The sequence below is a fragment of the Salminus brasiliensis genome, chromosome 14 (assembly GCF_030463535.1).
Source record: "Salminus brasiliensis chromosome 14, fSalBra1.hap2, whole genome shotgun sequence".
In the NCBI taxonomy this organism is placed as follows: Eukaryota; Metazoa; Chordata; class Actinopteri; order Characiformes; family Bryconidae; genus Salminus; species Salminus brasiliensis.
Window position 1 is genome coordinate 34,521,040 of NC_132891.1, and position 15,121 is coordinate 34,536,160.

The window sequence follows — 15,121 nt, forward strand, 5'->3', positions numbered from 1 at the left end:
GCTGCAGGGATGTTGAAGCAGCTGGACGGAGAGTGGAGTGAGAAAGAGAGAGAATATGAGGGTGAGAGACATCAAGAGAGCAAGAGAGAGACAAAATGGTCTTAACGAGGATTTGAGTGTACAGCAGGGAAGGTGTGAATAGATCTGGACAAAAGTATTGGGACACCTGCTTATTCATTGTTTCTCAAGGGTACTTATATATATTTACATATTAAAAAAGTTGATCCTGCTTTGATTACATTCAGCAACGAGCGTTAATGAGCATCAGGATGAAGTTAAGGCCCCCTTCTTCCACTGCTCCACAGCTCAATGCTGTGGGGGGCTTTACACCCCTCTAGCCCACGCCTGGTTTTAAGTGTAATGGTGCCAACAGGTTCCTAACGTTTATCTGCTCCAGAGAGTCCTATTCTATTGACAGTACTTCTCTACAGGGACTAGACAAGCTGTGGGTGCAACATCATATAGCTGAATGCATTCATCAGAAGGAGCGTCCACAAACATTTGGATACGCAGCGTTTAAAAACATACGTGAGATTCCTAAATCTGACCATCTTAAAACCAGCAAGGCTTGTAGGGTGATGGGCTCAGGTCAGCAGTGGCAAGCACCTACCGACAGAGGGTCCGGATGTTCTGGTGCTTCTTGCATTTAACAAAATACCGTTGCATAGCGCCGTGTCAGGAAGGGGCTCTGAATTAGCCAGGAGTGTCGGGTGGTGGGATGGGGATGTGAAGCATGATAGTTTGTGTTAACAGTGATAAATATTTAGATGAAATATTACGTTATGACCAGCAACACCAAGGTTTAAGAAAGCGTACACTTCTATTAAATCTGTATTTTTAATAAAAGCTTAATAAAATAAAGTCCTGCTCTGCTAAAAGCTTAAAACCCACACATTTAACACAGAGTTACACGGGTTACACTGGGCTAGGAGTCAGAAATAACACGCTTGTGTTGTTATTGCCAACAATGGCTGTGATTTTGAAGGGTTAAGAGGTAATGATGCGAAGGGGAGCAGCCGAAGTCTCCTTTCAACTCCCAATTCAAAAACCATCATCGCTTCACGACGCCCTCCTCGGCAAACAAAACGAGAATGTGTGTTAATAACGCACGGGCAAAAAAAAATAAAGAAGAAGAAGAGAATCAATTACCAAAAGCTTCACAGGGATGCAAAGATGGCCAATCCATTTCCTGCTCAAATAAGAGAACAAACTGAGCCTTGATTAAAAGCGATGGGGGCGATTAGCCAAGCTCTTTCCGTGCCATTTACCCAGATCATTGGTCCAATTACTAGGAATAAAGCCAATCTGTTTCATACAGAGACGTTTAAATAGAATTATCACCTAAAAAAAAAAGCATCAGTCGGCTCTGATAACCTCTAATGGTAACTTAATGCTGGTGAGTGGGTTGTCTGTGTGTGTGTGTGGGGGGGGGGGGGGGGGGGGGGGGTGGGGGGGGGGGGGGGGGGGGGGGGGGGGGGGGGGGGGGGGGGGGGGGGGGGGGGGGGGGGGGGGGTCAAATACAATCACACATGCAGTCGTTTTCTCCCACAGACAGAGTATTCATCAATTATCCTCAATTCCTGCAACGCATGAATGAGGCATTAGCTATGGCCAGATTAACCTCAGACTAATGATCTTAACGCAGGGCCCACCTCTACTGCCGACGCGCCATGATGCCGGCAACGTGCACATTGTTAAAGATGCCCAGACGCAAATCAGACGTATCTGATCTGGGACCACAGTCTTCGGCTTTCATGACCTTCACTCATGACCACTTTCAGCAAAACTTCAGCAAAGGAAAGATACCCTTAACACCCTCACGAAGAGGGAGTCGTGAAGTGATGGTGGCCTCTGAATTGGGAGGTTATCCCTTCAAAAGTGTTGCGCAGACAATCCCAGCCACTGTTGGCATTGACAGAAGTTTCCATTCCACCTTAAAAATAGTGCTGCAGTTACAGGGTGTGAGAAATTTCAGAATCTGGTACTAAGGGCCCAGAGTGGTCCAGCTGACAAAGGTGCTGTCGCTATGATCAGAGGGTCGCTGGTTCGAATCCCGATTGTGCTGCTAGCCATCGGCAGCCGAGGCCCAGAGGGAGCACAACTGCCCGTCACTGGCGTCTGCAGGTTGGTGCGTTGGAGCTGGGTATGCCGCACTTCCCTCCAGGTACGTTGGTTGCCCGTCCTCACCAGTGGCAGGACATCGCATGCGATGGGGGGGAAAGAGTACGTATGACTGCCCAAGAACCTGCTTTCAATTTTAGCGGAGTCAAGAGGGTGGTGCACTGTTCCACTGTGCAGTGTTGCTCTGCAGGTCACAGGAAGGAAACCTTCCTGGTTCTAAAAGTACTTCAAGCTAAAATATTAAATACAAGAAACAGCAGGGCCTTTTTTTAATATGCCATGTACAGATAAACCCCTTAACACAAGGCTTATTACACACTAAGGTGTATTATTACTCAGTGTCTACAGGGAATTCTGTACAAACTGGTGGGGCTGTTCTTTGGTAATGGAGGACTTCCAGCCTGCCGGTGGGTCATGAGCCATTTTAAGAGATTAAACTGATTAAGTTGGGCTCAGACACAACTCCGACACAGCTCAAAAAGAAGTGTGTAGACCCACAGAGTTTCCTAAGGTTTCCTGTGAAAGTCAGATGATAACGGGCTTCGCATGTGTGACCGTTATATGATTCCATTATGCTTCGACAAGAAACCACTCAAAGCAATGAAAACCTCAAATTTTACAATTATTTTGGATTAATTCTGGAAATACACACCGAACACACACACTCGTAGGGGGTTATTTACACAGTAGTGGATTTTAGAGTGTAAAAACATCAAAATGAGAGTTTACTATTGATTAAAACAATCAATTCCTATCCCAACACACCTCTACAACACACACACACACACACACACACACACACACACACACACACACACACACACACCGTGTTCCTTATAAACTTAGCGAGGGTGAAGAGGGGAAAAAAAAACCCCAACAATAAGAAGTGCAGAGAGTGGTGGTGGTGGTGGTGGTGGTGGGGTGTGGGTTGGAGGTAAAGCTGCAGGGTTTGCAGACAGTGTCACCTGCCTCAGCACACACTTCAGCGCCACACACCCCACAGGCAGCTTCTCACACCTCTCCCGCTAAAACCTGCTACATGTGGAGTTCACGGCAAACGGAGAAATGGTTTTGTAACTTTTGTAAAACTAAACACTTCTGAACTTCTCACTGTGCAGAATGGAGAGCATGGGGAGAAAGATCTAGACTGGAGGTTAAAGTGCTTTGATACTCTGGATGTATGGATAAGAGGAATCATCAACGTTCTCAGAAGGCCCCGTATTTGATCATGGCTCAATTAAATGGTGTTGGTCCTCTGGAACAGACCTGACCTTCAAGGACATTGCTCCAACAGGTTAGTCCTCCCTCCTTATTCTTCCATCCCCTTTGTGCAAGGCGCCAGTTCCACTAGCCTGATGCTGCCACCACCATGTTTAACAGCTGGTACCATATTCTTGTGGGTGAATGCTTAACGTTTGCTTCTCCAAAACACATCTCAACTCAATCTTTGTCTCATCTGACCATTAACTTTTTCCTTTTTCTTCGTTCGTGTGGTCAGCTGAAAACTTTAGCTGAGGTGTCAATTTTGAAGTAAACCTCCCTGGGCTTGATGTCCCAGCAGCTTCCAGTTCATGGAAGCCTTGTTGGTTCTTGAGCTGTTCCTGACCATCCGAACCAATTTGAGATTCGGTAGAAAGCTGCCACAGTATTCCTGTACATCAGCCCTTCCTGTCTCTTTTCCTGGTGTGCTCCACCAGCGCAGGAGAACAGCTAAGCGCCCCTAAAGGGTTTTTATTCTGGGTTAATGACAGCGAGGAGGTGTTCGCTCTGCTGCGCGCCACAACAGGCACATCATTAGGGGGCTAAAAGTGCTCCTGTCAGAGCAAGAGCTCCAGAATTGGGGCATCACTCACAGGGTACAGAAACACAGCACGATCAACGCTGCCTTCGTTGCTTTACAACACCCGCCCGCTCCCCCGCTCCCTCACCCCGCCTTCCACTTCCCAAAATAATCCGCCTCATTAATATCCAGCTGGTAGAGCAACAGTAACTAAATTTCAACTCTATGGAGGGAACAAGCGTAGAATACAGATGACAGACACTGCCAGTACACAACGCCTGTCGCCCAATCTCCCTCCCACTGTCCGTTTTAGCTGGATGCAGAAATTACCACCGGGGAGGACAAATCTCATCCCATGATGCAAGAAATGCACACACTTGTCTGCTCTCGGCTGATGTCTGGCCAGCGTCACAAATTAACGAGGGCCTGCGGCTAAAAAAAAAAAAAAAAAAAAAACTCAAAAATTGTTTTAAAAAAATGTCCCTGAAAGTTAAAGAAAAGTGCCCTTGAAAGTTTAAAAAGAGCTCTTTAAAAATAAAAAAAAGTGCCCATCAAAGCTTAAAAAGTGCCCTTCAAAGTCCCTCAATTTCAAAAAGCACCCTTCAAAATGAAAAAGCTTTAATCAGACAACTGGAAGCTTAAATGTGCCCCTCAATATTTAAAAGAGTGGTCTTTAAAACTACAAAAGTGCATCAGGAACCTTTAAAAGTAAGAAAATGCCTCATATATTTGAAATGTCAAATATAATTAGGCTACTAAATGTCCACCAATGGGGTGTTCAGATGACCCCTCTTGAGCCGCACCCAGGAGGAAGGTTAACGCATTTAATCGACTTGAGATGTTCAAGACCCCCCCCCAAAAAAAAAAAAAAAAAAAAAAAAAAAAAAAAAAAAAAAAAACACCAACAAAAACTGCTGATCAGACCTGTGTGAGAACTGTCTGGGCGTGGTTCTAATGTTCTACCTCGCTGCCCATCACTAACAGCCATGCAACACCGAACACCGTGAGTGGAGAGGTGAGAAATGAGTGAAACAGGCTCTTCTACTTTCTAAGCAAAGTGGGTTCCATAAGGTCCTGAAACAGACTGGGACAGACTTGCTCAAGTATGGAGAACCATCTGCAAGAGTTTGTCCGTGTACATACAGAACCACGGTGACAAACTAACACCATATTGGGTCGGGCCTTTTTTTCTTTTTTTTGTACTGGTGCCATATAATACTCATTTGGTCAAGCATTCAAATAGTTCTTTCTGTACAGCACCCGCAGAGAAGGAGTTTTGAAGGGTGCACTTGAAGGTGTACCAGGGTTCTCTAAGAGTTCTTCAAGTGCACCCTTGGAGAACTCTAGTACACCTTCTTCAAGTGCAAGTACAGAGTTCTCCAAGAGTTCTTTAGTAAAGGCAACGGTTCTATATAGGACCTCATCTCTGCAGACACCATGGGTCACCCAGCCAACGCCTGGTGATCAGAAGGCCTGCAGGAATTCCACAGAAGAACCACTTTTGGTGAAGAACATATTTCAGTCATCTCAATTAGATAAGATAGTCCTTTATTAGTCCCGCAGTGGGGAAATTCACAGTGTAGCAGCAGAAAGGGATAGCAGGACACTCAGTTACAAAAATTTGGATAAATAATTTACACTATATACACAATATAAATAAGAATTAAAAAAGCAATAAACAATATTATCTACAGCAAAAGTCTCTCATTCTTCAAAAAGAACCATGTGTATGTGAACCACGAGTATGGTGAACCACAAAGTCTGAAGATCCTCCTCATAATGTGAAGGTTCTACACCAATGCACATTTACTGAACCTGCTGAAGCTCAGAGGAGAACAAGGCTGCCGAACAACAACGTGGGAACAGCCAGCAGAAGCTGGGAGTACACACACACACACACACACACACACACACACACACACACACACACATTTATATATTTAATACTGTAAATCTAACATGAACACAGGTGAAACTGCCTCTGAAAAAGAAATCCAAGCAGCAAAAACGGTCCTAAAATATAAATAAATGAATGAATGAATTAATTAAATAAATAAATAAATGACAGCGAGAGCCTCCTCTCGGCTCCGACAGCGCTCCTTCACGATTCTTCAGGCGACTCGTTTGACAGGAAAATGTCAGATCTATTATTAGTGAGAGCTTTCTTAATGAGCTCGTTACAGATGCAAATTGAGGCTCGTTAATCCCTCCTCCTGCTGAAGTGTGAATTTCAGACAGGATTTTACGGGATCGATCTCGGCGTTTACCATTCAGCACAAGAGCGTCGCTTTTTAATTACTTCAAAAGACTCGTTTGTAATAAGAATCGTTGCTGATTAATTAATGCTGTTTGGCGGCATTGTGTTCCCGGAGCACCGACTCCTCCTCGCCGACTTTCAATTAGCCCGGCGCTCATAACACCGCCGAAACACAGCCAGTAAAAAAAGAGGAAATAACTAAAATAATCCAATTAAGGAAAGAACTCAAAGCAAAATGACAACAAGTATTTCTGCCTCCCAGGGTAAACAGTTATTATTCTGAGGACAAACGAGCAGCAGAGGAACGGAAACGTAGAAATGAAAAGATGATTTATTAGACGCTCGTCATCCACTTAACTTCCAATCTCTCAACAACCCCCCTGTCGTTTCACACACTGGCCACTTTATTAGAAACACCCACCATTGTGCATCTCCTTACAATACACTTCATTAGAAACACCCACCATTGTGCTTCTACACACTGGACATTTTATTGGAAACACCCACTCTTGTGCTTCTACACACTGGCCATTTTATTAGAAACTCCCACCCTTGTGCTTCTACACACTGGCCATTTTATTAGAAACTCCCACCCTTGTGCTTCTACACACTGGTCTCTTTATTAGAAACACCCCTCTATACTTGATCTTTACTGGCCACTTTATTGGAAACACCCACCCATGTGCTTCTACACACTGGACATTTTATTGGAAACACCCACTCTTGTGCTTCTACACACTGGCCATTTTATTAGAAACTCCCACCCTTGTGCTTCTACACACTGGACATTTTATTGGAAACACCCCTCTATACTTGATTTTTACTGGCCACTTTATTGGAAACACCCACCCATGTGCTTATACACACTGGACATTTTATTGGAAACACCCACCCATGTGCTTCTACACACTGGTCACTTTACTGGTAACACCCAGCCTTGTGATTCTACTCACTGGCCGCTTTAGTAGAAACACCCCTCCACCTTTGTACATCTTACTGGCCACTTTATTAGAAACACCCACTCTTGTGCTTCTACACACTGGACATTTTATTAGAAACACACACTCTTGTGCTTCTACACACTGGACATTTTATTAGAAACACCATCCACCTTTGTACATCTTACTGGTCACTTTATTAGAAACACCCACCCTTGTGCTTCTACACACTGGCCACTTTAGTAGAAACACCCCTGAACCTTTTCAAACAGTAAAGATCCTCTGCATACAGTAAAGGTTCTGTAAAGGTTCTCTGAGCTACATCATCGCACACAGAACCCTTCTGCAGAACCTTTATGTGAAAGAGTACCGTGCTCGGCGGGCCTGCGCTGTGTGTTCACGTTAATTAAAAAGTAAAGCCAGGTTGAGAGTTTCTGGAGAAAGTTTAGTTGAAACACGGGGGTGAGCGCGAGCTCAAGCCACGAGGCATCAAGTTTAACAAAGGCTCGGCAGCAGCAGCAGACAGGCGAGCACAAAAGCCACCGTGCTCTGGGACTGGGATGTGTTAGCAGTCTGCGCGCGAGTGATCGCGCCGCCCTGTGTTTCTGTGAGCGCCGCTGTTTGTTTCCAGGGCAGAGCAGGGCCTGTGCGTCTCCTGCAGGTTAATGAAGTCAGGCCAACTGACAAGAGAGAACACAGTCCGGGCCGTTCCCTACCCGGAGAATAAGTGCAGGATGAGACGAGCTGCAGCACGGCTTCACGCCTCCTGGACCTTCCCTCTTCTCTATTTAGCTCTCAGACGGCTGGAGGTGAAGGGTTCACATCAGAAAAACAAACGCTTATTCTTTACAACCCTGATCCGAGACCAAGTCCCAATTACTACAACTTACAAACGCTCAAGTATCGGCGGATATGCTCATAAGAAATAATCACCATTGCCCAGTAACTACTACCAATTACTCAGTAAGCATTATGAATTACTTCAGTCCCATTACCAATTACTCAGGTCCCATTACCAATTACTCAGGTCCCATTACCAATTACTTCAGTCCCATTACCAATTACTTCAGTCCCATTACCAATTACTCAGGTCCCATTACCAATTACTCAGTAAGCATTATGAATTACTTCAGTCCCATTACCAATTACTCAGGTCCCATTACCAATTACTCAGGTACCACTACCAATTACTCAGGTACCACTACCAATTACTCAATAAGGATTATGAATTACTCAGGTACCATTACCAGTTACTCAAGTACCATTACCAATTACTCAGACACCTCTAGGGTTTACTCAGTACCACTACCAATTACTCAGTAAGCATTATGAATTACTTAAGTACACTACGAATTACTCAAGAATCATTAGGAATTTAGAATCTGCTATGAAAAATCACAATAAATTCAGTAACTACAATGGATTCCTCAGTAACCAGTATGAATTACTCATATACCTATAGTAATATAGATATTACTCAGTACCTACTATTAATTACGCTGAACCACCATGGATTATTATTCTGTAATGTTCTTTAGGTTTCGGTTCTACAGTAACAGTCCGTGTACTATACTGCGGCCCGGACGGCTTTATCAGAATCAAACACACCCATCCTACACACACACACACACACACACACACACACACACACACACACACACACACACATACCCATACCCACCCATACCCATCCTATACACAGACACACACACACACACACACACACACACACACACACACACACACACACACACACACATTTATGAATGAGGCTTAATGCAGGACGGAAGAGAGACCAGGCAAAACGAGGCCTCCAGCACACTACCCATCCAGCCTGGTCTCTGCGCTTCAGAGGCGCCACAGGAAGGCAAGCAGTGAGCTTTTATTCATTGCAACCATGAAAAACCAATCAGCATGAAATTTGCCAGAGAGCTACTGGGAAAAGAGCACCAGCTCGGGAAATCCAGCCCATTACCAACCGCAGGTAAATAAACTCACTTTCTAGACCCAAATGCAACAGCACAGAAACAGAAACACACACACACACACACACACACACACACACACACACACACACACACACACACACACACACACACAGTAAATAAAGCTGTGTTCTCAAAGATCAAGCATACAAAAGAAGAGGATTACTATGGAATTAAGCCGTTAAACAGCAGCCTTACTATTCAGTTATTCAGGAACTACTCAGTAACCACCATTAGAGCTGGGCAATATAATATTTTATCATATCATGATAAATTTTGTTTTTGTGATATCAATATGCTATTCTAAGCATATGGAGGAGACTGTTAGTGCTTAATAAACACTGATCAGCTGCAGGTTTCATTACTAACAGTGTAATTAGCCTGGGTTAATTAGATGAAGTTCAGCAGATGTTGAGTATAAATCATCTCAGATGATCCAGAAACTATTATGAATTTAGTACCTACTATAAATTATTCAGCATCTAACATAAATAATTAAGTATTTACTATGAATTACTCCGTAACCACATAGTAGATCCTAATTTATTATTTACTATAATAATTCAGTAACTACTTTGCATTCAGTGCCTTCTATGGGTTATCCAGCATCTAATTTCAATAATGCAGACCTATCATTATTAATTTAGTACCTCTATGAATTATTCAGTATCTAATAATGCAGATCTACTATTATTAATTCAGTACCTTTATGAATTATTCGGTATCTAATTTAAATAATGCAGATCTATCATTACTAATTTAGTACTTCTATGAATTATTCAGTATCTAATTAAAATAATGCATACCTACCATTACTAATTCAGTACCTCTAAATTATTATTTTTTTATCTAATATGAATAATGCAGACCTATCATTACTAATTTAATACCCCTATGAATGGTTCAGTATCTAATAATGCATACCTACCATTACTACTTCTATTACTATTATTTAGAATCCATCATGAATATCATGAGTTGTGAATTATCCAGTAACATCTATGAATTATTCAGTAACTTGTATAAATAACTTGGGCACTAGTATAAAACGCATTTTTCTGCAGTTATATTTTGTAATTAATTTTAAGGAATTAAAACTAAGACTAATCTGGGAGAACAGAGGAATAAATGAAATCAGAAGAAGCAAACAGTGAGCAAATGAGACACTGTGAGAGAAGTGCGTGGTACCTTCATGTTCCTTGTCAGATATCCCGGTTTTCCTCATCTTCTTGGGTGTCTTCATAAACAGTGGGAAAATGGTGCGCAGGCCCAGGATGTCCACAAACTTGTGGCAGTTATCTGAGCCCTCTGGGCCGATCATGCCATGGTCCAGAACCTTCAGGGCGCTCGTCCGAGACACCTTCTTCTCCCTGTGCACAAGACCAGAGCACTTAAATAGAGAATGGTCTGGAGCGCCCAGCGTCCGCACAGAACACCTACACCAGGACATCGACTGAACAGCAACATCCTGGCACCTGTACTTGCTCCTCACTGGTTCTACAGATGAAACTCTTGTATGTGGCGGGTTGAGTCAGGTCTGTTCAGCTCTCTCTCTCTCTTTTGGGCGAGAGAGTTTGTTAAGAGAGTGAACTGAAGACTCGTGAAGGTTCATGAACTCTGTCTTCTACAGTCCTGTCCTTCTACTACAGCCAGAGGAACTGAGACAGTCCTTAAGTCTGAGCATCTGAACTAATAGAAACACTGATACTCAAACTTTTGACTGCTCTCTGTAAGAACTACAGAACACAGTACTGTACTGTACTTTTACTTTCAGTACTTAAGTAGTTAATTATGTACTTTTACTCAAGTCTGGGCCTCTAGTACTCCCCAGCCCCATGTCCCAAAGCAACAGGATCTCAAACTGGTTTCATGAAGACTTCAGTGTTCTTCCCAGTCACTGAAATCCCCAAATTTAATAGGACACGTTTGGGATGTGGTAGAATGGGAGATTTGCAGCATTAAAATTGGGCAAAAACCTGGAGGAACTGTGAGACACGATCATCTCAACATGGAGCGTATCCTGTATCCTGCTTGTGAAACAAACACTTCAGCCACAGAATCCATACATCTGTATATATATACTTCACTTCTTGAACTCAGACACCTAGAATTAATGAACCTGCAGCACATATAATAAGATCATGACTGGGGCCGTATGCAAACATGCTTATTTATTATAAATAAGTAAGCATAAATAAATAAATAAATAAATGCAAGCAGCAGAGAGCAGAGCCGCAGAGCCTCGGCGGCAACGGCGTTCCCTCGAACAGAGCGGTATCAGAGCTCTCCGCAGAGCGGGTCGGCTCTCTGGGAAATGTAGCTGTCTGTCACTCTGCCACTCTCCCCATCCGGAGATGACAAATGACACTGTTTATCTAGCCCACGGAAAATATTTCAGATGTCAAGGTGGAGAGATAGAGCGAGTGAGCGTGCGAGTAAGAGAGAGAGAGAGAGAGAGAGAAGGAAAGAGAGAGATGAGATTTGTGAAGCAGAACTGCTGGCTCAGTCATACAGACAGAATCCCTGCTCAGCTGCAATCAGCGTCTAAATCCATACAAGACGGACGACAAAACGTAGTGGACGCACGCCAGCCAGAGAGCCGACACACTTCCAGATCCGCTTTGCGTAAAATGTCACAATGGATTTGGGTTTTTTTGCAGTTTTTTTTTTTTGGTTCTGATAAAATGCAACAAAAGATAAATCCTAATAAAATATCCTCAAACCCCCCCCCCCCCCCCCCCCCAAAAAAAAAGATCTGCTCATTCACAATTAGGGGTTAGTTAAGGGTGGGCAATATCACAAAAACATAGCATCACGATACGCAGCCTGTATTACTATATTTTGACAGGGTGGTAACTTATTAAATAAAAAATAATAATTTTAAATAAATGTGCGGACAATAAGGCTCCAGAGCAGCACCGTAGCCACGGAGATCCGCTACCCGCTGCCCACCCGTACCCCGCCCCACAGCCCACAGTCTGTCTATTACTGCTACAACATTTTCACCAACTAATCCCAAACCTGAGCATGAGGTTCATCAGCTGAAGCCCCTCCCCCCTGAGGAAGCGGTCGCGATTGGCTGGCAGCATGAGGCAGGAGCAGAGCGCATCGAACAGGTTCTCCATCATCTCCTGTTCCTCCGCTGTGGACGGGTTGTGCCTCTTGAACACCTGCCGCACAGAGACGCCTCATTACACATTAATAACACAGCACTTACTACAGGATAACACAGCAGAAATATTAAACACCAGAGAAAATGATATCGATTATTAATCTGATAGAAGTGCGCTGTATAACGAGGTGCACTGTTCTGTGTCCTACTCAGAGTGCACAACTTCGAAACTTCTGTTCTTCATAATTGTGTTCCATTGAGCGTTCCTGATTTTCCAGTATAAGGAATACTGATCGGGAGCTCTTACGTTCTCTATAATAGTTTTCTATAGAACGTTCCAGATTTTCCATGGTCGGGAATACTGATTAGGAGTGATTACGTTCTCTATAATAGTTTTCTAAAGAGCATTCCTGCTTTTCCAACATAAGGAATACTGATTAGGAGTGATTACGTTCTCTATAATAGTTTTCTAAAGAGCATTCCTGCTTTTCCAATATAAGGAATATTGATTAGGAGCTCTTACATTCTCTAAAATCTAAAAATCAAGAAAACTCTATAGAACACTATTATAGAGAGCATAAGCACTCCTAGTGTTATATAGAGCGTTACTCAGAAATTAGAACCATTTCTGCTCTCTGCTCTCTGTTCTCCACATTTACTGTTTGGGAATACTGATTAGGAGTGTTTATGTTTTCTATAATAATCAGTATTCCCGACAATGGAAAATCTGGAATGCTCTATAGAAAACTATTATAGAGATCTCCTATAATAAGAAAATAATCGTTTTCTATAGAACGTTCCTGATTTTTCCATTGTCTGGAATACTGATTATTACAGAGAACATAAGTGCTCCTAATCAATATTCCCAAACAGAAAATGTAGAGAACAGAAAGGGTTCTAATCAGTATTCCCTATATTGGTAAATCTGGTTTCCAATATAAACCTGATTTCCCAATATAGGGAATACTGATTAGATCCATTCCTTTTCTGTATGATATTGTTCTATAGAGCGTTCCTGATTTCCCATGGTCGGGAATACTGATTAGGAGCGCTCATGCTCTCTATAAAAGTAAACGAATACACAGTGTATTACAGCGATCTGAAACCTGAACGTGATTCAGTGCTGTACAAACTGACCCTTTATATTCAGACACTTCACTGCATTCACATTTTCCTTCACGTGTAACCTTCAGCTCTCTAACCTGAGCCCAACTGTTTTCCTGTTACTCAACCCTGGAGGTTCACACACACAGCCTTTCCATGTGTCCATAGAGGCGATGCATGAAAAGAGACAGCACTGAATCTACTAGAGCTGTGAGAGAGAGAGAGAGAGAGAGAGAGAGAGAGAGAGAGAGAGAGAGAGAGAGAGAGAGAGACTGTGGGGGATATTGGCAGGGGGGCTTACTGAAAGCTGCTGCAGAAGAACATCGATACCGTCCAACTCTCCCAAGAGCTCTCTGGTGCCTGATGGAGAGAGAGAGAAAGAGAAAGAGAAGACGTGAGGAAAATAAAGAATGGACAGAGTGAAGGAGATGGAGAGAACAACATGGAGAAGGTACGAATGCAGTTGCTGCTGCAGAGGGTGAGCAAGAGAGAAGGAGCTGTGTGGACGAGAGCGAGCACATCTGGTGTGCCTCCGAGAGGAAGACCAGGAGGAAAAACCACACACAGCTGCCGCACAGCACAGATACACCACAACACCACCAGCAATAAAACTCTGTTTACTACAGAGTGCACTACTCTGCACCCTAGTCACATTACATCACTAACGCTCTTGTTACTTGAGTGCAATCAAATCCTCACAGCAATGTTCCTCTAAAATCTAGTACAAAATCCTTCTTCCCTGGACAGTACAGAGACAGTCACTCCAACAAAAGCAGGATCAACTCCTTTATTGCCTTGATTTCAAAAGGACGAGCAGGTGTCCCAATACTTTTGTCCATATACTGTATACAGATGTAGGGTCCAGTGAGTAAGGAAACAATTTCAAACCCAGTGGCATATACAGACATCACCCAACACTGCCCCTCCCACACACACACACACACACACAGCACACACTTGTGTGTGTGGTGATGGGGCCGATATCTCCCAGTGCAGGCTTGTCTTGAGTTTGGCTGACCGGGACAGAGCTGTCCGACTGTCCAACTGTCTGGCTTGATTTTCCCACAGCCCAGTGCAATGTGCAAATGATTTATGATGAAACTCGGCTGCAAAGCCTTGCGTGCCTTTCAACAAAGGAACGGCTGATTATTGGCTTCTGTGTTTCAAATGCAGAAACTAAACCACTGACGGGACTGGGGGCAGGCGTTATTATTTTAATATACGGGTATCGCTTGATAGACTCATTAGAACTCGCTTACTTAATTGAATATCTGAGTAAGGCAAGTGCTGCTCAGCTTAGGAAATGGCTTTTTAGAATTTTGGGCATCACTTGGGTGGTCTATTATGGGCCCAACCCTGAGGCCCAACCCTGGGGCCCAACCCTGGGGCCCAACCCTGGGGCCCAACCCTGGGGCCCAACCCTGAGGCCCAACCCTGAGGCCCAACCCTGAGGCCCAACCCTGCCCTACTCTAAACCTTAAACTTAACTTTAACTTAAATCTTAAATATAATCCAACTCCAAATCTAACCTTGATCCAAACCTTAAACCTAACTCTAAATCTCACCAAAGCATAAACCTAACCTTAAATCTAACCTCAATCTAAACCTTAATGTTAACCCTAAATCTAACCTCAATCTAAGCCTTAAACCTAACCCTAAATCTAACCTCAATCTAAGCCTTAAACCTAACCCTAAATCTAACCTCAATCTAAGCCTTAAACCTAACCCTAAATCTAAGCCTTAAACCTAACCCTAAATCTAAGCCTTAAACCTAACCCCAAATTTAACCATAATATAAACCTTAAACCTAACCCTAAACCCTAA

The 15,121-nt window shown here is 43.4% G+C and overlaps 1 protein-coding gene across 1 annotated transcript in view; it reads right to left on the reverse strand.

The window, feature by feature from the left end:
* ctnnbl1 (catenin, beta like 1) overlaps nt 1–15,121 on the reverse strand; it is a 48,854-nt gene that overhangs the window by 19,015 nt on the left and 14,718 nt on the right. Inside the window, exons 9-11 of the mRNA XM_072696671.1 lie at nt 13,599–13,657; nt 12,103–12,251; nt 10,270–10,451 (exon numbers count right to left, since the gene is read on the reverse strand). Coding sequence (XP_072552772.1) covers nt 10,270–10,451; nt 12,103–12,251; nt 13,599–13,657 — 390 coding nt within the window. The remainder of the gene's footprint in view (nt 1–10,269; nt 10,452–12,102; nt 12,252–13,598; nt 13,658–15,121) is intronic.